Source organism: Ambystoma mexicanum, chromosome 11 (genome assembly GCF_040938575.1).
Source record: "Ambystoma mexicanum isolate Mex_15411 chromosome 11, UKY_AmexF1_1, whole genome shotgun sequence".
Classification (NCBI taxonomy): Eukaryota; Metazoa; Chordata; class Amphibia; order Caudata; family Ambystomatidae; genus Ambystoma; species Ambystoma mexicanum.
The window spans coordinates 918,543,733-918,567,058 of record NC_090934.1 but is presented as its reverse complement, the minus strand read 5'-3'; the positions used below and the strand labels follow the sequence as shown (position 1 = coordinate 918,567,058).

At 46.0% G+C, this 23,326-nt stretch overlaps 1 protein-coding gene across 2 annotated transcripts in view; it reads left to right on the top strand.

Annotated features, from left to right (window-relative positions):
• Positions 1 to 23,326, top strand: part of AP2A2 (adaptor related protein complex 2 subunit alpha 2) — a 1,261,084-nt gene that overhangs the window by 757,250 nt on the left and 480,508 nt on the right. For both annotated transcript variants that reach the window (XM_069624009.1, XM_069624008.1), the window contains exon 10: positions 13,058 to 13,195. In XM_069624009.1, coding sequence (XP_069480110.1) covers positions 13,058 to 13,195 — 138 coding nt within the window. The remainder of the gene's footprint in view (positions 1 to 13,057; positions 13,196 to 23,326) is intronic.

Sequence of the window (23,326 nt, the reverse complement as noted above, 5' to 3'; positions counted from 1 at the left end):
TCAATTCTTCGGAAAGATCTCGGACCTACTTCAGGTTCCAAACAGGGTCACACAGGATCTTCTGTGGTGGGCATGCAAGGCCAATATTCTGAAGGGAGAACCTTTTTGCCAACCATGGCCTGAGAGAACAGTAGTGATGGATGCCTCACTCACGGGTGGGGAGCCCCCACTAACGATCTGACAGTCAGCGGTCGTTGGTCTCCATCGGAGTCCAAACTACATAACAATATTTCGGAGCCGAGGGCAATCAGACTAGCGCTGAAGACCTTCCTGCCCTCTGTACGTGGAAAGAATGTCCTGATAATGACAGACAACATAGTGACCATATACTACCTCAACAAGAGAGGTGGTGTAGGGTCACTACCACTGTGCAGAGAAGCAATGCAGCTCTGGTACTGGGCAATTTAAAAAGATATCTCCCTATCAGCAATTCACCTAGCCAAAGGAGGCGAACACGGTGGCGGATGCTCTGAGCAGGCAGAGCACCGTCTTCTACGACTGGGAACTAGCCCAGGAAGACCTTCAAGAGATCTTCACCCTTTGGGGAACCACTCCAGTGGATCTGTTCGTGACCAGTTTCAACAAGAAGTGCAAACTGTACTGCTGCAGGGAATTTCCCACAAGAGGAGCTCTAGGAGACGCGTTTGTGGTGGACTGTGAGTTTTCACTCCTGTACGTGTTTCCTCCAGTCCCCGTCATATCTCACGTGATCAGGACGTTGAGAAAGTTCAAGAAACACATGATCCTAATTGCTCCGTATTGGGCCAGGAGGATGTGGTAACCGGGCCTCTGGACATGTCCATCTTTCCTCCAATGTGTCTTCCACAAAGAGAGGACCTTCTCTCGCGAGAGGAGGGTCGGGTTCTCCAGCCAAGACACTCAACCTTCACGCTTGGTTTCTGAAAGGCCAAGATACAAGTATTGGGACCTCCTGGATGATGTAATGACATAATGGAGATTTTGCTTTCGGCCAGAAGGCCAGCAACAAAGTCTTTGTACTGTTGCCATTGGAACACATTTTGCAACTGGTGCAAAGACAAGAATGTAGATCCTATTCTGTGTAAAACACTGGATGTCTTATCCTTTCTACTATCATTAGCCATTCTGGTGCTCCAGATTGCTACTATTAAAAGCTATTTTGCGGCCCTGTCATCTTTAAGTGCTCGTCGGAGGAATGTTCCATTTTCAAAATTCCACTGACACAATTTCTAAAGGGGCTCACCAATGTGTTTCCCCAGCTCCTTTCCAGGATCCAACTTGGGTCCTTAATCTGGTATTCAAATGTCTAATGTGTGCACCCTCTGAACCTTTACACTCATGTTCTTTAAGGTTGTTAACCTTTAAAACCATTCTCTGACTTCAAGCTATTTTCCGTTAGGATAGAGTTGTTCTGAGGGTTAAGCCCTCATTCTTACCCAAGATCATTTCTGACTTTCACGTAGGACAGAACATTTTTTACCTTCTATTTGTCCCCCACATCATCCTGGCAAGGAGGAGGATAGATTACACAGGTTGGACCCTCGCAGAGCTTTGGACTTTTATATATCTAGGCTGTCAAAACTTTGCATTGATGATCAGCTTTTCATTGGATACACGGGCCACAAACTCGGTCAGGCTGTTACGAAATAGACCTTATTGAGGCGGATCATTTCTGCTATTTCGGAGTGTTACGGACTGGCAGGCAAGGACCACCCCCCCTGAAAGGTTAAGAGCTTATTCCACCAAGTTCATGGCTACCTGAAGTAAGGTATGTAAGGGGTGTACCGATAAGTATTTGTGATGCAGCAATGTGGTCTACGATTCACATGTTCACATACAATTACTGCCAAGAGTCTTCCCTCGGTCAAGATGGGAGCTTTGGGAAAGCAGTCCTGCATTCGGTGCATGAAAACCTATACGAAACTGAAACTCTACCCCCTCCATCAAATCAAATACTGTTTTTGGAGTCTATCAAAGATGAGGACTACGGGGGAGGACACAGTCCATTCGACCAACAAGTTAGTTACCCCTGGTAACTTGCTTTCGACTGGATGTTCCTCTCACGTATTCTTCATCGCCCTTCCAAACTACTACCCACAGTAGAATTTCCCATGCTATTACAGCTTTCATTACTTCAAGGCTGTGTATGGTTGTGGTTATGCAGGTATTTCTACTGTAAGAAAAAACAGAACTGAAGCCAACGGGAGCTGCGCATGCTATATAAACCTTCAACAACATCATTCTCGAGACTGAGGCCCTCGATGACATCAAGTCGACGCCATCGACACACAGCGCCTTCTGCCGACTTTTTTGTTCTGAAGCAGCTAGAGCTGGATATCGAATATCAAAGATGAGGAATACGTGGGAGGAACATCCAGTCGAAAGAACGTTACCAGGGCTAAGTCACTTTTCTAACCTTCCTAATTGGCCAGACCCCAAATATTAGATCATCCTCACTCCAAATCGATTTTTTAGAACATTATTTTTATCGTTTTTTTTCATGATTAGCTCTACATTTGTTTCATACGACATCTTCACATAAAAAAATTCCTGCATTTTTTACACAAGGTTTTCACAGTTTTAGTCTTCATTTCACCTTGAGTCACATAATAACTTTGCAATTCCTGCCTACACGTGTTTCGATCTTCAACTTTAGGTCGTTTTCAGGGCTGTTGTACCATTAACAAATAACATGAATTTTAACACAATTATTTTACATAACATATATCAGTAATATATAACTACGAACCAAACACCAGGTCAACGTCGAGTCACAGTGGGGGTCGAGGCGCCGAAGATTATTTTAGAAAAACACTTTAGAAAGCTAATCAAAACCGATAATCCTAATGACAATTCATTACATTTCGGAAATGTCATATATTTCATTTAAAGTCTGCCTGACATGCTTCATTAATATTCCACTAGACAAATAGTGGTATTCATTTATTCGCTAAATCTTATAAGCAATGTACTGGTGTAGTCTTATATCCACCACCAATATTCTATTATATATCATAATTCTATTCCATACGTGGACAAGAATTCCTCTACAATTAATTGTAATTCACCCTATGTGACTTGTATTGGTAATTCATACCTTAATCCAGTCCTTGAAAAAAAACGTCAAATTCCAATGACCTATTCCAAATGAGAAATTCATAGTTTACCACTCACAATAGTCACTCTATATTTCTCAAATACCTCTTGTCCATACCTACTTTATATCACTATCCTTACTTATTCGCTCAGCACCACCCTGCGCTTTTTCTCCCAACAAATAATCTATCTCCTATTTCAAATGGATGGTTTTTCAGCACATCAAATCCTAAAATGAATAAGCTACGCAGCACAAGGGCGGCCCAGGTGGCAAACGGTCATGTACATTGCGTTGGGGAGAATTCTCAGTAATGTGCTAATTCCCTCCACCTTAGAGACCCCCAGCAACTTTTCTGTATTTTGAGGACTTGATTCTTTTTTAACCTGGGGAGCATGTGGCACTTTTTCCCCCACACATGTATTTTAATGTGATTTTATACACTGTTTCTTCTGGTTGTGGAGTCTGACAAACTCCATAGGCATCATCTTTTACATTGTGTCACACAGCACCTTCAGTGCAGTGCCACAGGGAAGTCTTTCTGATTTCCCAAAGGTTTAAATACCTTCTCTTGGATAAGCTACTGTTTCCAAGAGCAGTAAAGGGAAATTGACTTTACTTACCATTGTAACTTTCTAGACCCAGCACAACCCTATCTTACAATAAAGTGCTGGGGGGGTTACCTAGTATCCCCTTTGTCTAGTTTCGCATCTAAAATGTTTTATGTTACCCTTTTCGCACTGAATGGCTGGTGGCAGTGGTTTCGTTTGAACTATCATGGTGTGCCTTTACCGCGGGCTGCGTTCGCAGCTACAGTAAAGCACCTACGGGAGCCATCTTTGTCAAAATGGCCCCTGGTTTTTTTTTCGCCATTTCTTTGTGGAAAGGTCCTTCTTGAGATTTGCTCTGCGCGCAAAAAACAGGTTTGGTCTCTGTTAATTTCGCCTTTGGTAGGATTCACGAGTGAAGCACGCCTATAGCTCCAGAGTGTCTTGGGTAGGCAGGAAGTGAGGGAGGTGCCCGAAACTCCCTGTGCTGAGTCTCGTAGGAGACCCAAATGCACTCTGTGAAGATTGGCTGGCTGACTGTCCGGCAAGGACAGCCACCCTGCTGGTTGAATGACAGCTAGGCTGGAATAAATGGGAGAGAACTGAATAAAAGGCAAGTCTTTTGGCTTGGAAGGCAGAGTCGACCACTGAACAAAGGAACTGAAAAAGAGCTTGAAGAGGACGCCTGCTGCAACTCCTGGACCGTTGGTTTGCCCGGTGAAGCCCTGCTGCAGTGCCGAAACACCAAGTTTGCATCGACAGAGAAGCCCCTGCAAGGATGACTTCTCCCCTTGAGTTGGTGGGACCAATCAACTCCAAAGTAAGCCACCTGGACATCCATCTCGGAGCTGGTTGAAATTGCACACAGCTGCTGCTGGACACCGTATAGCCAGGGAGAGGAACACCAGATTGTGTGCGTTGCTTTTAAGCTGGCCCAGAACTTTTGGAAGATCCTCCGACTCCCAAGAAGCAGGATTGACCGAGCCTGAGCCTCCTCAACAGAGTGTGCGGCCCCAGAAGCAAGGAAAGTCCATCTCGACAGCCAGGAACCGCAGTGTTGCTATTTGCGTTAGACGCTAGGAGCTGAAACATTGAACAGCTACTGAAAGTGAAGTTTGCCGGTTGCGAGTTTTGACCGTTCCAGTGCATTGCAGGAGTACCCCAATGTCCTCCCTCTTGTCCCCCCAACTGAGGCCCAGGAACAGCAAGATCTGCAGAGCTGCACAGGAACAGAGGTCATCAGCTGCATATTTTTCTTCATTTCTAAGATACTGTAAAAAGTCTGAGAGAACTTACCTCTTACTGTAAAGTGCTTGCAACTTCTTCAACTCAGAAGCCTAATCAGGTTGTGGCCCTACATTTGATTCTTCTTTTCATCAGACTCCTAAGAACTTGTGCAAAGACTTTTCCCTTTACTTACCAGAAGTGCTTAATCCTATACAAGACTTTTGCCCATTGACTTTGGCTTAGTCTATTGAATTGTATGACTCTTCTTTGAGGATCCAAAAGTATTTGCCTGCTTAAGAATATGTGTGGTCTCTTGTTGTTCTAATAATCTTTGCCTTTTACCAACTTCTAAAAGTATTCTAAATGCCAACAGTAAGATATTAATGTCCCCAGCACCCTAGCTATTAAAGTCACCTGTGGGTGTAGGTTGTGTCTGTGGGCCATCCCAAAAGGGTCTTTACTGATTTAGAAACTAAGAGTGTACAGTATTGAAGTGTATTTGTGTGTTACTATTATATTGCTCCCTTCTGAAGAAGGCTTATTCTAACTGACTGATAAATTAATATTTTTTTATGCAAGAAACCTTGAGTGTAAGAGTTTATTTGAATACCTGTAACTGTAAATCTCTGTGTAACTCCACTACAGCTCACATTGACCCCCCCTTGAGATAAGCCTGGCTGCTCAACATGCTACCAAAACTGTGTAGTACAAGCTTATAGCAAAGGTTGGGTTTCCTATACCTGTGGTTAGAGTTGTGTTTAGTAGTCCCAGAGGGTACTGCATACAAACCTTGCCTAACACATAGGCCCTGGACAAACCTGTGGCATGGATGTGTCTCAGACTCACTCATTGACATCGTGTTACTAGTTGGGGAGGGATAGTTGGGGAGGGATAGTTGGGGAGGGGCTGTGGGGAAGGATAGTTGGGGTAGGGGTGTTGGTCCACAAGTTCCTTTTTTCTCATTCCTTTACAATACACTGAGTCTTGCATTTAAAATCCTCTGCTTTCCCTGGCAAAGTGACAGACTGTCTTTGTGTGGCAAGATGTGGGGGCTGCGATTGCCTTGTCCCAGTCCATATCCGAGCCACAGAGTGTCTGTTGCTGGGCAGAATGTTTGGCCAGTGGCAATCCATGATTGAACAGCCCCTGCCAGTTTGAGTGGTGCAGTTATTTACCTTTGGTGGACCTGGTGCTGACTCCAGTCCAAATCCTGTATAAAAGGAGGACACAACTGCAGCTATTCGAAATATCATTGTTGGAGCCATGATCAGTACGAAAAAGTGTAGCCCACCAATGACCCGTGGACGAACGTTGCAGCTGACCAGCATCACCTCCACGCCAGTCCTGGCGAAGCCTTATTCCTCTGTCCTTATCTCGAGAAATCTCTTTTCAGTGCTTCAATCCCTTGACTGGTGGGAACAAACTGTTTCGACCCCTTGCTTGAAGATCCATGCCTGCGGAGCCTTCTGTATTGCCCCTAGACCACTTAGTGGACTGACCAGCTCTCTCCCAGGCTGCCACGCTGCAGCAGTCACTGCTCTGAGTGCATCCTTGGAACTTGGTGGATCTTCTACTTCGACAACAAGAAGTCGGCTCCTGCAGTTTCAGCCTCTTGCACCAAAGAGAAGCTGTGCAGGGCCTGCTCATTTGTTTGTCATGCGAAGATGGCCTGTTTCTGCTTGGTCGCAGTGACGCCTGCCGCGTACAGTTTTCTGCATGTCCTGGAGGTCTCCTGAGGGAGTGACAAGTTATTCTAACTATCCCCTCCCCACCATAGGGTTTCATGGGCAGAAAGTTCTCAAACCGCCTACTATGCCTATCTAAGATTTGTGGTGTTCTGGGTAAGGATCCGCCCGCTGGGCCATACCTAGCGTGGTGGCACTAGGAGTGGAAGCATTCAGAACTTTACTTAACCTTTGAACACTTATCTGCACCTCGACTATGTGCTTTGTTGAACTGTTGACTTGTGGGCACCAGACCTCAGTCCCTATCAGGGCTGGACTTAATAAGTGCTGGGGACTTTGTCTTAGGTTATTCTGTAGGTGTTCTACCTACATTAATTACCTGTGTTTACCGATGTTGAAATTGACTGTTTCTCAGTTTATCACTTACTTTACTACTCAGTTATTTTAAGTGCTTGTTCTAACTCTTTTTTTAAAAACTTTATTTTTGGTATTTTCAACTGGTTGTAGAGTTAACGGAAAAAGACAAACCTAAAGGAAACAATGGAAGAAACAAGTGCCACACTGTCCGCACCCCGGCCCCCGGTGCTGATCTTGTGCAGGAGTCAGTGGATATTAGCAGTCATCTTCATTCACGGGCTGGGATGTGTGGCGGTATGATTTCATTGGGACCTGAGGGACGCCTCTCTTGAAGAGTCACTGTTCGCGGTGGACATCAAATAGACGATATAGGGGCCCCAAATGTCGGGGGGGGGGGGGGTCGAGCGTGTAGGGGTAGTAGTTTGATGAAGTTCGCTTCAGTGTCCTGACAATAGGAAATGTATTTTAGCCATTGTTGTATAGTCGGCGAGGGTCCTTTCCCTCACGTCATTGCAATCCTTCTCCGTGCCAGCAACAATAGCAGCCCTCCCAGCTTGCGCGTTGGGAGCGGGAGGTGTTTGGTTAGTCCAAGAAGAGTGATCTTGGGATCGGGCTCCAAGGGCGTGCTTATGATTGCGGCTGTCTTTTCCAGTACCGCCTCCCAGAAGTGATGTATAGCTGGACAGGACTATGCTAGGTGGACGAAGTCCGCTAGTGGGGCGTCACATCGACTGCATGTCGGTGAGGCAGAGGGGTGGTAGGAGTGGATTCTGGCGGGAGTGTGGTATGCCTGATGTATGTATTTAAGGTGTATTTGTTTAGATCTTATGTTTAGCGAAATGTTCTAGGTCTGTGCTAGAATGTAGTCCCACTCCTAGTCTGGTATTGACATACGGAGGGCTTCGTCACATCTTGTTTTGGGCGCTGTCGGGAATGGGGACATGTCGGTTAACAGGGATTTATATATCGATGATAATAGTCTACCCTCCCCCTGTGACTGAACAACCCCATGTAGAAATTGCCATGTTGGGGGTTGTCGCGGAAACGAGGGTAGCATAGCTTGAAGTGAGCGTCTAAGACCGAAATAGACAAATTTGTCAAGGGCGGTTGTAGCTCCGTGGGTTTTAGCTTGTTGGGGTGTAAGGAAGTTCCTATCGATGAAAAGGTCGCCCATGGAATTCAATTTTAACTTGTCAGCCCAGTTTAAGTAAAATTTCTCTGTGGTCAGGGGGATTCCAGGAATTAATCTTATCGGAAGGAGAGGGGAGAACCTGGTCTGGACATCGCATTTCTGGGCTATTTTTTTCCAGATTGCGATGGTGGAGAGTACCGTGTTTAGAGTCGTGTGCGGTCTGTGTGTTTGGCCAAGGATAACTGCTCTAAGCAAGTTAGGGGATGCAAGTGCTCGTTCCAGCTGGACATGGGGGCGGACAAAGTGCGTGGCATACCAGTGGCCTAGGAATTGGGCATGTGGTGCCCAATAATACCATTCTAAATTGGGGAGTGCCCTGCCTCCTTTTGTCACCGGTTGGATCAGTGACTGGTAAGCAATTCTAGCTGGTTTTCCCGCCCATAGTAGTTCCAGGACCTGGCTCCGCAAGTGGTGAAGATGTTCCTGGGGAACCAATAGGGGAAGATTTACAAAGAGATAAAGGAGTTTAGGAAGTATCACCATTTTTACTAGCGAAACCCGTCCCCAGAGAGTGAGTGGTAGCGTTTTCCATCGGTTAATTTTCCCTTGAAGTGAAGTTACTTTGCCGTAGTTGTCATGGAAGAGATTTTGGTGGGTTCTGGCCATTTGAATGCCGAGGTATCTTACATTTGTGTGTTCCCACTTGAAGCCATAGTCATCTGGGAATTCCTTGGTTTCTGGGGTTAGCAGGACTATAATTGACTTAGTGTGATTTATTTTTAATCCGGAGAAGGTGCTGAATTTAATGATGTCGCGTATTATTGGGTTCAAGTTCTCAGCCAGGTCGCGGATGTAAAGGACAATGTCTTCTGCATAAAGGGATATTATTAATTTGTGAGGGCCAAAAGACAGGCCCCTGTTTATGTGTCCGGCTCGGAGGTCCGAGGCGAGGGGCTCCACAACCAGTGCAAATAGTAGGGCAGATAGGGGGCACCCCTGCCTAGTCCCCCGCTGAAGGTCGACCGCCATCGATCTGGTTTTACCCAGAATTATATGTGACTGGGGTTGGTTATATAGAAGGGCAGTCAGCCTGAGAAAGTTTTTGCCAAGGCCCATTCGCTGGAGAACTTCGAAGAGGAAAGGCCATTCGATGGAGTCGAAGGCCTTTTCGGCATCTTAAAGGACTGCTACAGCCTGGTGCGTGGGGTCCAATGCCTCAACGACTCTGAACATGCGTCTGATGCCAAATGTTGTGTTGCGGCCCGGGACAAATCCTGCCTGGTCTGCTAGCACCAGCGCGGGCATCAGGGGGATGAGTCTAGTGGCGAGGATCTTGGCCAGTATCTTATTGTCGAGGTTGATCAGCCAGATCGGTCTATAAGAGCTACATTCTTCTGGGGGTTTGCCAGCTTTATGTAGCAGGGTCAATCGCTTCACGGAGGGTCGGGGCAGGGAACCAATCTCAAGCGCCTCCTTGAAGACCTGCAACAGTAGAGGTGCGAGGACCGGGGCGAATGCTTTATAGAACTCGCCGATCAGACCATCCGGGCCCAGAGCTTTGGTGTTCCGAAGCTCTTTAATAGCCTGGAGAATTTCTTCCAGCGTGATGGGTAGGTTTAGTGGTTCTCTTAGTGCGGCGTTTACCCAGTATAGCTCTATTTCCTCAAGGTAGCGCACTAGCTCCTCCTGCCTGGCGGTGAAGTTGGCACTGTACAGACTTTGATGGGAGCGGAAGGTTTCTGCTATTTTTTGTCGGTGTGTACCAGGGTACCCTGTGAATTTCGTATCTGTTCTATCTGCATAGGTTTTCGGTCTGGTGCTATCAGCGGTTTCTGCCCCTCTCCATCCTGACGAATGCGGTGGCCTTGTGATAGGAATTTTAGTTCACGATCTGCTGCCGCTCTGAACTTACACATTTCCTGTTTCAGTGATGCTAGGACGTTTGGTTCGGACGATGTGATGTGCATGTGTTTGAGTTCCTTTAGGCGGGTTTCGCTTGAAGCTAGTTCTCGTCTGATGAGTTTCAGAATTCCTTGTTCTTTGGTCATGCAGATCCCCTCTAACATAGCATTTTAAGGTTTCCCACATGGTTCAAGCTGATGACACAGAACCCTGGTTGAGTTCAAGGAAGGATAACATCTCTGTATGGAGTATGTCTGCGAACACCTGGTCCTGTAGGGATCTTGGTTTGAACCTCCAGTGGCGTCTCCCCTCCGATGGATCCGGCTGGGTGCATTCCATTGTGACCGCTGAATGGTCTGATATCGATCTAGACAGGATTTGGCATTGGTTCCATTGGAATTGGCTGTGTGCCGAAACCAATATGTAGTCCAGGCGGGAGCTCGTCTTGTGGACCCAGGAATGGAACGTGTAGTCCCGGGACTCCCCGTGTTGGCGCCTCCAGATGTCTACCAGATCGTATGCTTTACATATTTCAAGAATTTGAAGGGCTGCTTTAGTCGTAGACGAGGTGTGGGACCTATCCTTCAGAGGGTCAAGTGTGGTATTCATATCGCCTCCCCAGAAAATTGTTGCAGATCTCTCTTCACCCAGATGCATCATTACCCAGTTGAAGTTGTTGGGCCCATCAATATTTGGCCCGTAGTAGTTCATGATAAGGATCTCTGTTTTCCAGGGTCCCCCGTACCAGGAGTGTTCTTCTCTCCTTGTCGCTGTTAGCCGATAGCAGTTTGAATTTCAAGGATCTATTTATCAGGATTGCTACCCCTCTAGAGTATGAGGAATATGAGGCCAAGTATCTGTGACACCCCCAGTCCCGGGCCCAGCGGTTCTCTGTTCCGGGGAGGAGATGGGTTTCCTGGATCAGCGCAACGTCCACTTTGTGCCTCCGGAGATACTGTAATACCTTTCTCGTTTTGGTCGGGTTATTGCCCCCTCTAATGTTCCATGTAGCTAGCTTGAATGCCATTGGCGGGTGATCTGTTGTCCTTGTTCTAACTCTGCTACAGTTGCATAATGGTTTGTAAAAGTGAAGTTGGTTTTCTGTTAGCAGAACTGCCAAGGTGAATGTGTATATATGTGTTTGATAATAGTTTAGTGATAATATTCACCTGAGATTTTCATTTCTTTATCTTAAAGGCCTAATAAATGATTGCGTATTTTGTACACTGCTGTCTAACTGGAATTATTGGAGTGCTCTGTGTGTCTTGTATCCTTAGAACACTCTCACACCCCTCCGAGTCCGCTTTACAGCTCTGCTTGGCCTCTTGAAATCCATCCCAAGGTCGATTCTGAAAATCGATCTTAACACCCTGGTTCGTCATGTAATGTGTCCGGACCTTTTATAATGTAGCCTATGATGACCTCTAGTAATTTAACTGGGTTTTGGATAGCGGGTCTTTGGCCATTTGCCCCCCACACCCAGTTCCAATATGAGGGATGTGATGGTGGGTGGGTTGGTGTTAGTGAGGCAAGAGGTGAAACTGGCCATGGTGGTTCTTGCAAATTTGCATACACATGTCCTAAAGCACTGCAGTATTGCATTGCGAGACATGTGTCTTCCCTACGTGTGCAACAGTGCTCTGACGTAATTGGGGAAAGTCAGAAGAGGCACAACACCTCACCTCTCTCTCGCTTAAAGAATGAAATGTTCCTGCTTGTAAACAGAAGCAGCGTGCAACTACCTGCTACCACAGTAATCAAAGTAGGGTACGCTAATTCCAGTTAGGTCTCTGCTATGGAATAATATTCTGGGCCTTTCTTCTATGTTTACAAACTGTGCTCATGGTCTTGTCTCCTGCTTCTTTCTTATAGCCTTATCTCTGGTATTAAGGCAATATTTTACTCAACCTCAAAGCCTGCAAGCTGGCATTCGGACCTATAACACGAAGTTGTTTGAAACCATTATTTTCTCTGCATGCTTTACCAGTAATATTGCCTTTATAGGCAGAGGGAGATATTATTATCGCGTGATAATGACCTACCACCAAGTTATTGCCTGAGGCAAATCCGTGGGTGATGAGTTGGGCAAGGGTCATTATCCCAAGCGACAATGACCCCGCTTATAGACCTAAGGCTATTGTCATATGGTGGTAATAGTATGTGTTTTGGAGTTTTGGTGGTTGAGTAAAAAATGTTAGAACAGTAAATAAAGTAAATGGCAAACTGTGTACATACAGTGAATATGGTTTTCGTTTTGTAGGGGCTCTTCCTAATGTAAGCATTTTCATTGCAAACTTGGTTAAACTGCAATAGGTTTAACATGATCATGCTTTAGGTGTAATGTAAAAGTAAACAGTTTCTCAAAAAGTAACTGAAAAGGATATTCCATTGTTTTTACTTTCTCTTTAATGTGTTATATTGAATGTTCTAATATCTGAAATAAAGAGCCTCCCAGAGAAGGGTGTGGCTTGTTGAAACATATCTTGCCTGGAAATTGCATTTTCCCCTGTCTGCTTTTAAAGGGAGAGTGTTCAGATTACAGGCAATACCATAGTTATTGACTGCACTGTGAACATTCTGATTGGCTAAGGAAAGGCTAAAAACCACCTGCATCTGCTTATAAACGAAACATTAATGGGAAGATTTTTGTAAAACCATATTCTGAAGAGACTACTTTTTAAGCTTGACTCTCAATTGAAAACTAAACACAAAATGTTTACCTATTGCTTTTGGAGCTAAAATATCAAAATAGTACCTAAATGAATGGGTACATTATTAGCACGTGCTCCCACCCCTAATCAAAATGAGCATGCAATGCTTAAAATTAATACTAGTTATAAAGATTCCTATAATATTTACAACCCATCTGCCTTTTACCTTGTTTTTTTAATGTGTGTAGAGCCCAATTGTCATTTTAATACCATAAAATACATGTTCTCTTCCAGTTCCTCCCATCCTCTTATCTTGTGGGGTTTGTTACAGGAATGCCATTATCCTTGTTTCATACTACACTATTTTTGGGCGTTTGCGCGCATACTTCTTTCAAGCGCAGGCTGAGCAAAATTAGGGATTTTTCATATGCACCCCTTTTCACTGAACTGTTTACAGTGGGTTTGTGTTGATTCTCTTTCAGACTGAGCGTGATGTTAGTGTGCGGCAAAGAGCAGTGGACCTACTGTATGCTATGTGTGACCGCAGTAATGCTCAGCAGATCGTTGCTGAAATGCTCAACTACCTGGAAACGGCAGATTATTCTATTCGGGAGGAGATTGTAAGTCGCTTACTGATGCCTCATTGTGTTCGTCAGCTTCTTTCATGTGTGTGCATGCATTGAGGATGAAAATTAATCATTTAATTCTGATGCAGAGGACCTAATTGGAGCTAAAGTTGGTGTCCTTTTGAATGTAGCTGAAGTGTATTTCTTTGAAAAATCAATGCACAAAGTTTTCTTTTCAAGAGCAATGCTTGCTACATCTGAGATGGGAGGGGGGGGGGAGTGTTTCTGGTGACATTGGAATATGTTGGACCTCCACCAGAAGTGCCATGCCCTTGACGCAATTGAGAAAATTATGCCCCAGATACAAGCACAGTTTCCAACACTGCATAGACATTCAAAATGTCCCTTTGTATTGGAACAGTAAATGTTGCCACATGTCCAATAGGGTAAAGGGTGAACTAGTCATAGTTTACTTGGTTGACCTCCTTCCTCCTGGACCGACCCTATGAGTTCCAACTTGGGTCCTTTCTCTCTACCACCTCTCTCTCTCCACATGGTGTTCCACAGGGTTCTAACCTTTCACCCTGGCTCTTCAATGTCTACTTGGCCCACCTTATCTTTACCTCATCCTCTAACTTTCATCGTTATGCGGATGACACTCGGCTCTCCTTCAGGCTCCCCTCAGCCTCCTCCTCTCTCGCTCATTCCTGACTCTATCCGCAATTCAGGAGTGGTGTACCTCCAACGATCTCTGCCTTAATGCCAGTAAGACTGAGATCCTTCTTATTGTGACTTTGCTCCCGCTTTCCCTCTCACACTCTGGCCACCCTCCCTGGGTCTTCATGGCAAGGTCAGTGATGTGGGGAGAGAAAGATAGAGTGGAGTCGAAGACGACACCAAGGTTTTTAGCCTCACAGGAAGGTTGAAGGAAGAGGGCCTCAAAAACCTGGGTGAGTTCCCTTCCCCAGGGTGAAAAGTGAATTAAGCTCCAATGTTCAACAAAAAGAAACAAATAATTCCACGTAGGTAATATAGTCTCAAATCAGTTCTTGATGTTTCAATGTCAAGGTAAAGTTTTGCCAACCAAAGTTCCAACAATAGCAAAGCTTTTCTTCTTGGTGGAATAAGGACTTTCCACTTCCTCAAAATAGCATCAATGTTGTTCCCAGCCACAATGCTTTGCCACCACTTCCAGTTATCCAATAAGTCTTGCCACAGTTCAAATGAAATACAATTTATATAAAGGTTAATGATGCACAGGTCTTGGTTAACAGATATGTCTCTATTCACAAGATTAGGATTCACAATAGGTATCTTTGTCAGTATGACTTCACATTGCTGCTGCTGCTTCAACTTCAACAACTTCACTTCTACTAAAGTTTACCAAGAAAACATTCTCCATTGCTTCATAGCATTGCACTTCACTTGTACTACTGAAGTCTTGCATCTACAGACAGCTAGGTATGCCACTGCAGCTTCTGGACTCTATGACTCAAAACAGGTTATGGTTTTGACAAGATTTACTTTAAGGTAGTTCAACCCCTTCAAATTGGCAAGCCACTCTTCGTCTGAATCTCTTTCTTCAAAAGTGGCGCCTCTTTGCCTCTCGTGTCTGTCTGGTACAACAATGACCTAAGTTTGCCTTTAGGACCCACGTCTGACTCTCTCTCTTACAGTGTTTGGCAAAACAGGTTGGTTCAACTTCAAACAAGCAGCAATTTTACCTTCCCCAACTTTGCCTTCATCTCTCTGCCAACTGTTAGCTAAAATAATTACCCAGAAGCCTTGGTGTCACTCTCCTGGCTTCAGGTAATGCTTGCGCACTTGTATCTTAGGCACAGTTAAACTTCTGTCGGGCTCACAGTATTGGTTAGATGGTTTTCTGGCTTTGAGAAAGGCTGATTTCAGTCTTATTTTGGTTTGGGTAATGCAGATGCAATTTTTTACCACTCAACCTTTCTTTTTAAGCAGTCCTTCGCGTGAATAAAGATTCACAGTTCACTTTTCCCTTGAAAAGCGAGATTAGGCATACACGACCACTTCATCATAGTATTTACAAGTTTAAATATTCAACTATGGTTTTCCGTAGTGTTTGCTCTTCACGCGAGTGAAAGGGAAAATAGCGGATCACACGCCAGTGCTATATTTCCATTGTCTCATTGTTAAAAACTCAACAAACAATTTAAGCTTGCTTCTGCCTATATGCAAGTGAATATAAAGCTGGATACTGTTGCCGGCAGTGCTCCCGCAAGGAATCAGAAGGCCAGTTTTGACTCACCGGCTTCTGTGATCCTTTCTCCATGACTTGCATAACTTCTACTGCTTCTGGCTTCACTTGGGCCCCACACCTGTCCTCGCTGGAGAGGTGTCTGTGACACTTGATTAAGGAGCCCCTCTCGCTCCTGAGACGCAGTGTTACAACAGCTCCTCCTTGCCTTGGTCCCCGACACGCTTCTTGCACAGCAATCTCTGTAATTGGGCTCACATGGGGAAAGGCAGCCTTCCTGCACACCTTCCGCTGCGCAGCCTCTACACCTCAGAATTTGGGGAAACAGGACCCTCATAGAACATGCAAGTGAAATCTGCTGCATCACAGTTCTGGCCTCCCTTTGGTTCTCCCACTTCAGCCTGAATTGCCAAGCCAACACCATGCATTCTTTCTTCTGCCTCTGCTCCTACTGTACGAACTCCAGTCACAGTTCCAGCTCCTTCCAATTTCCTGCACCTGATGGGGCAATTTATGCGCCTCAGATTCCTTCAGGTCTAGGCTGTTAGGCTTAATTGCCTGACTACTACTACTACAGCATACGTCTTCAGTGCTCTTCCTCGTCCCAGTATTTATGGATTATAGGATTTGTAGTCCCCAACAACAAAGTTAGATTTTCTAACCTCTGCTGTTTGGCAAACAGCAATCACAAGTGTGGGATTACGGGGAAAGTTAAAAAGGAGGGTTTCCCAGTCTCCTGCCCTTTTTCCCTCCCCCCCCGCCCATGTCATCCTCCCACCCTACACCACCACCATGGTTGGGATCAGGACGCGTCTGCCTTTTCCTGGCCACATGAGAAGGATCCCAGGCCAGGTTTTTGGGAGGAATCATTACTGAAGGTGTATTTCGAATGAATTGTGTCCTCCGACATATTCCTCATCTATGATAATCGTATCTCCCAGCTTCGCTCGAGGCATCGATGTCCCTCGGAGGTCGCCGTAGCGTGTCAATGTCACTCGTGGTACAAATAGCTTGTGCCCCGCCCGTTGGTTTTAGTTCCGTTTTTCCAAACTTTGCTTTGTGACACGGCGCGCTTCTTTTTTCTTCCTCAAGAGAAAAATGTCATCTTCATCGACTCATTCTACCCCGAAATCGGGTTTCAAAACATGTAAAGACTGCGAGGCAACAATTTCTATCACAGATCCCCACCGAGTTTGCCTTTGGTGCTTGGGCCCCGACCACCGGATCAGCGACTGTGGCTCCTGCCAATCGATGACGGAGAAAGCTCTTCGCGAACGTAAAGGTAAGCTAGCAGTGGGTCGGGATGCTTCGAGGGGCTCTTCGAAGAAATTCAAAAAATCAGAGGAATCTAAAGATTCCGCTCGACATAAACACCAGGAGAGGTCTAGATCGAGGAGTCGATCGGAACATTCTTAGACTTCCTCCAAGAAATAAAAAAAGAGACGTCATAGGTCTCCCTCTTCCTCCTTAGCCTCCTCCATGGAGCTGGTTCGATGTCTGACCAAATCGGATTCCCCCAGAAAATGGGAGGCATTTCGAAATAAAATGATGCAAATCTTTGAGAACGCGGCTTCAACCCCCTCAAGAGCCTCGCAAGAGCATGACCCTGGTCGCTCTCCTGGACGACGCAGGCAGGTCAAAAGCTACCTTAGCAAGTAGCAAGTCGGAGAAACGACATAGTTGACCCGACACCGAGGTGTTGCAGTCTTCGACTCGAGAATCGAGTACATCTCCGACCTCGTCGAAGAGAAAAAAAATGTTGATGACCTCGACAATTACATCAACGCCATCGTTGCCGATCACCTAGATGCCAGAAACCTTGACGGTTACTGTGCCATCGGGTAAACCATCGGCGCTCTCAACGATTCAGTCAAGGTCCTCGAGGAAAATGAAAAAGTTTACAAACCTGTACCTAGGTCTGACTTTTTTAGATCTATGTCCTCCACATTTGAGGAGGAAAGTGCCTCGGAAGGAGAAGTTTCTCCTCGTGGAGTCATGAATGGCTCTAGAGATGTGCCTAAAGAATTGATTGACCCTGAGTCAAAGTTAAAAGATCTTTGTGACTCCCTCCATTCTGCCAGTGGCATTGATACGTCTCCAGAGTTGGAGTTTACTAAACCTGACCCTACGGATCACGCTGATTCAGGGTACAGAAAACTCATGAATAGGGTGACGGATTACAAGGGGTGGAGTAGTGCCTTGCTAATCTTCGAGCAAGATGATATGACCGATATTTTGGCTCATGGGCAGCAAAAAGATCCAGTACTACCTTTCCACAGGGCTTTGCAGAGAAAGGTAGAGGCAAATTGGGAAACACCTGAATCTAGCTCTGCCATAGATCGAAACCTCACTAGAAAATACAGGCCATCGTCTACTGACCCTGATTACCTCAGGAAACACCCCACACCTGAAACTTTGGTGATCCAAGCTGCGACTGCTTCCGGACAGTCCTTTGGTGCCAGGTTCATAACCATCATGAAGACCAACATTAGAATGGGACCATTTACTTGGGACTATTTAACTTGGGGGGGGGGGGGTGGGGGGGAGGAGGGTTCAGCCAACATGGAGGCACACACATAGCTCAGTTACAAGGAACTGAGCTATGCGGTCTAGTCTTTTGGGTGTGGCAGGCCTGGGACTACTTTACCTGGACTACTTTGGGTGTGGCAGGCCTGGGACTATTTTACCTGGACTACTTTACCTGAGACTATTTAAACCGCACCCAAACAGCAGAACGTGCTTTGCGTTATTCTGCTGTGGGCAGCGTAACGGTCACCATGTCCAGTTCTTTGATGCCAGCTTACCTGAAACCAAGGACCTGCAGAGAGAGAAAGAACACTACGAAACTTACCTGGAACAGTATCCTGTCTTCAATCCATCACTGACTTCAGTTCCACTCACCTGAAGGTACGAACTCCATCATCCGGCATCGCATGCATGCTGGAATACCATAACCTGGAAAGAGGAGAAAGAAAGACAGCATTAGTAAGCGTTTACTCACGTTTCCTCCCGAATGAAGAAAGCCACACAATTTTTACCTGGGTAGTCATCTCCTAGTCCGTATCATTGCTGGAACATTACGGCGCTCGGCGAGGAACATTGCAACCTGCAAGGAGAGAAAAGACACAGGTTAGCAATAGAAAAGGCAAAACAGCACTGCGCATCGCGCATTACTCACCGGACAGCATCGCGCACAACGCCCTTTCGCCTACTGGCCCATGCTCATCTTCAAACTGCAAGACAACACCAAAATACCTTTCCATACCTAAAAGGAAAGAATCAAGACATTATTATTCGAACTAAGAGGAACATAAGAACTGCATATAAAGACTGTAAAGCAGCAAACCTACGTAGTCGCAGCAGGCCTGGATTCCCACAGGCTTGCACCAGTGAAGTAACTTGGTTGCTGCTTGCCCCCTACATCTACGCGCCCCTGCCACGAGGAGCAGGACGGAGAATCCACCTTTTACAATATTAAGGTGAGGAGAAGGCCCAAGGGTGAGGAAGGAGTTGAGGCCAAGGAAAGTGGGAAAACATAAAGACAATCTGGTATTGAATCCAGCCCTCCTATATTGCAGACCCATCTTTAACCAGAGGCCTTACCAAGGGACCGGGAGGGGGTTCGAGAGTGCAAATCATCCAACCAGGGCTGGGTGGCGTCCCCGTGGATACCAGGTGAGCGTAACACTATCCCCCCTGATAGAGAAGATAAGAAGGTGGACGCTTGGCCCCGCAAGATATTAACCTCGGGCAGTATGGCTCTAAAATCCACAAACATCACATGTAGACTGGCCAGGTTTACACATAGCCTGTGGGAATGCATTAAAGGGGCGGCTGAACATGTTCCAGAAGGCGAAGAAAGGGAAGGCTTTCTGAATATTGTAAAAGACGGCAAGGAGGCGATGGGAGAGTGCCTCCGATCAGGGTTGGATACGGTTGACAGCGTCAGCAGATCCATGGCTGCGAGCACAGTACTACACAGATTTGCGTGGTTAAGAAAGTCAGGATTTGCACCAGACGTGCAGGCCAAGCTTCTTAACATGCCTTTTGATGGTTCAAGGTTGTTTGGCAGTAAGGCAGATGACAGTTTGGAGAAGCTGCTGACCTCCAGGGCAGCAGCTAAGTCCCTTAGCGCCTCCATTCGACAACCTCAACACCTCTACTCCAGGTCATCTTCCTGGAGAGGTCGTTCTTTTCGATAGTACTCCTCATTTGGTAGAGGGAAAGGACAGGCCGTACAGAAAGGACAAAGAAAGCTTCCTCAAGGTGGACGAGTAAGAGGTGCGATATCAGCCTCAGCAGCGGCATCTTTGCCCTCAGCCACTGCTGCAGCCGCCCCTACACTGCTTTTGAGGCCTTAACCCACAAAACCCAGCTGGGAAGCAGGATTTCTTGACATCTGAAGGTATGGCGTGGCATTACTTCAGATGCACACTGGAAACAGTAGACCAAGGTTACCGCCTTCTATTTATAAAAAGGCCTCGATCATCCACCGGGAGCCAGTTCTGCCAAAATTCCAGACCCGCTCCTTGTGCAGAAAATATTAACCCTGCTAGAGAAAGGTGCAATAGAACATGTACCTGTAACGGAGAGGAACAAGGGCTGGTACTCCCCATACTTTCTCATCCCTAAGAAAGACGGAGGACTGAGACCCATCTTGGACTTAAGAAATTTGAACAAATTCCTCAGCAAGGACAAGATGGTAACCCTTTCTCAGATCCTTCAGGCTCTCCAACTCCAAGACTGACATTGGTCCTTCAAGATGCTTACTTTCATGTGCCAATCCATCTCAAACACAGAGTACCTGAGGTTCGCGGTTGGCGGTTCTCACCATCAGTTTCTAGTTCTGCCATTCGGGCTCACCTCCGCCCGAGGGTTTTCACCAAACTGAAGGCGGTAGTGGCAGCGAGCCTCAGGAGAGGGGGGATTTATGTCTACCCCTACCTGGACGATTGGTTAATCAGGGCTCGTTCAACCCAACAGGCCCAGGAGCACCTGCCATTTCCTCCACAGGCTGGGCTTCTCCCTCAATTACAAGAAGTCCAATATGATACCTCCTCAAAAGCTTCAATTCACCAGAGCACTTGGACACTTCCTCAGGGAAAGCCTCGCCACCCGAAATGAGAGATCAGCACATTCTGCAGATGGTAACACGATTCCAGAATGCCCAGAGTCTACCGGCCAATGATTTTCTGAGGTTGCTCAGTCGAACATCAGGACAAAAAGAATCACTGCACCACTAGTGGAACACTATATGTTGCATAAACATTCTGAGAACGATATACACTGGACTATCCTTGAGAAAGTTAATATCCCACGGAGGGGTGGAGATCTAGCAGCCATGTTATTGAAACGAGAACAATTGTGGATTTTTAGATTAAAAAGCCATATTACTGGCCTCAATGAAGGTATATGTTGGCAAACTTTAGCAGTTCAAAAATAAATCCCCCTTTGTTTCCAGCATTTACACAGGATCAAATATAGATGGCCCGTATCCCGGCCCATTAAGCATGGCAGAATAATGTAAAACTGATATGCCACAATGATAGCAGTACTCTGACTGCCTTGGTATAGCCACCATTAATATAGCTGAGATATACACACCAGGCAATAACGTGTAACGTAAGAGATTGCTACAATGACAAAAGATATTAATGCTAAAAATAAAGGAAGGACCAGGGGACCCGGCCGTAATATAAATAATCCTCCCCAAGATGGCGGCCGCGTTTAAAACGAGGGAACGGATCCAGATAAGAGCTCGAATAAGAAGCACCAGGTAAGAAACACAATTGTTGCATCCTGATCTGAGAAAGCTCTTTGCGTCTTTTAAAAATACGCACCAGCATCATAGGTGCGCTACTTGTGTACTCATCTGTAAAAGCGTTAGAGTTACACGTAAGCAACGCGCAACACACGCGGCTCCTCTCTCTTAACACAGGGAAGCGCCGCGGCGAACAGATCCGGCCGTTACGGCTGTAGACAGGGAATAGTGAAACCAAACAGTAGCCTAAACAACGAGAGATTTGGTATAACTCGCGACCGAACATTGGTCGGGGAAACGAAATACTTGATACACTGTAATTAGTTATGGATATGATGACTGTGGTTTGGGGAAAGATACGTAGGATGTGTACCTGCAACAATGTTATCTCTCTAAAACTTTGCAGGAATAACTGCACTGCCACATGAGACCTGTGAGAAAAAGAGGAAAAGAAAAAAAGAATAAAACAAAAATAGACGCCTTACCGTGCACTGGAAACTAAGTGACGGTAAGTGAGATAAAATTGAAGTATTAGATCTTACACTGGATTAATACAGGGGGGTTTTGAAACACAGCTGATCAGGGATTCTTTACTCACTAGAGATTACAACTCCTGAGAGGAAAAGAAGACCTGAATTGAAGACCTATCATAACAGACAAAAGATAGTGGTAAGAAATTAGACGAATAAGAGTACCATAGAATGTATAGTAGTCATATACCTCGAGGCCTCTGATGTGTGCATTTTCCCTTACAGGAGCTGAAACGCAGATGAGATGTCCCATCTAGAAATGGAACACGCTGGATCCAGATCAAGAAATTGAAAGACAGAGAATTTTCTCTGTCTATTTGTGAATGTATAGAGTGCCACAAAATATCTCTATAGTCCTGAAGAAGGCGGCAAACTATATTTCCCCGCTGAAACCGGTTGACAAATATAGGTTCAGGGTGATGACCTGTACCACTTGTCTCATAAGAAAGTAATATATGAGCCTGAAAATAATATCCATTGCATTTTTAGTACGCAGCAGTGATTGGACCTATAGATTCTGGACCAATGATCGCTGTGATTTTTATACATAAGTCACACCGAGGGTTAGCGACATGATTAAAAGAAGTTTGTTGACTCCCAAGGGCGTGCACCTCATTTTAGCAATTGTATGAAGGTAGTGAGCCAGGACAGGGCAAGTGCCCCTTTGGCTGTTCTCTGGATGCATCCAGGAACATATTCCTTTCCTCCATAGGGACATTTAGTTTGAGCTAAGAACTTAAGCTATAGGTTTGAATTATTTTAACAAAATAGATTCTGTTTGTGATGTGTTGGAATCAGTCTCATGGCATCCTGCATTTTTCTGGTGCCGGAGGCCAGACTGAGGATGAGGTCCCTTCAATGGGCCCTCAGAACTCAGTGGTCCTAGTTTTCGGGGAATATGCCAGACCTTGCGCAAGTTCCGAGCAGAGTGGCTCAGGACCTTCTATGGTGGACTTGCATAGACAATATCCTCAAGGGAGAATGTTTTTGGCAACCATGGCCAGAGATAACAGTAGTGACGGACGCCTCACTTACAGGGTGGGGAGCCGTCAATCAGCGGTCGTTGGTCTCCATCGGAGTCCAAACTACATATCAACCTGTTGGAGCTGAGGGCAATCAGACTAGCGCTGATGGCCTTTCTGCCCTTGGTACGGGGAAAAAATTTCCTTATAATGACGGACAACACAGTGGCCATGTGCTACCTCAACAAGAGAGGAGCAGTAGGGACATTAACAATGTGCCAAGAGGCAATGAAGCTCCGATTCTGTGCAATACAAGAAGGAATATCTCCATCGGCAGTTCACTTAGCTGGAGAGAAGAACACGGCAGCGGATGCTCTGAGCAGGCAGAGCACAGTCTCCCAGGAGTGGGAACTAGCTCAGGAAGTCCTTCAAGAGATCTTCGCCCTTTGGGGTATCCCTCAAGTGGATCTGTTCGCGACCGGTACCAACCGGAATTGCGAGCAGTATTGCTCAAGGGCATTTCCCCCCAGAGGAGCTCCAGGGGACGCGTTCGTGGTGGACTGGGAATTTCCACTTCTGTATGCGTTCCCTCCAGTCCCCGTGATTCCTCATTTAATCAGGAGGTTGAAAAAGTTCAGGAAAACCATGATTCTAATTGCCCCACATTGGGCCAGGAGAACGTGGTACCCGGACCTTCTGGACATG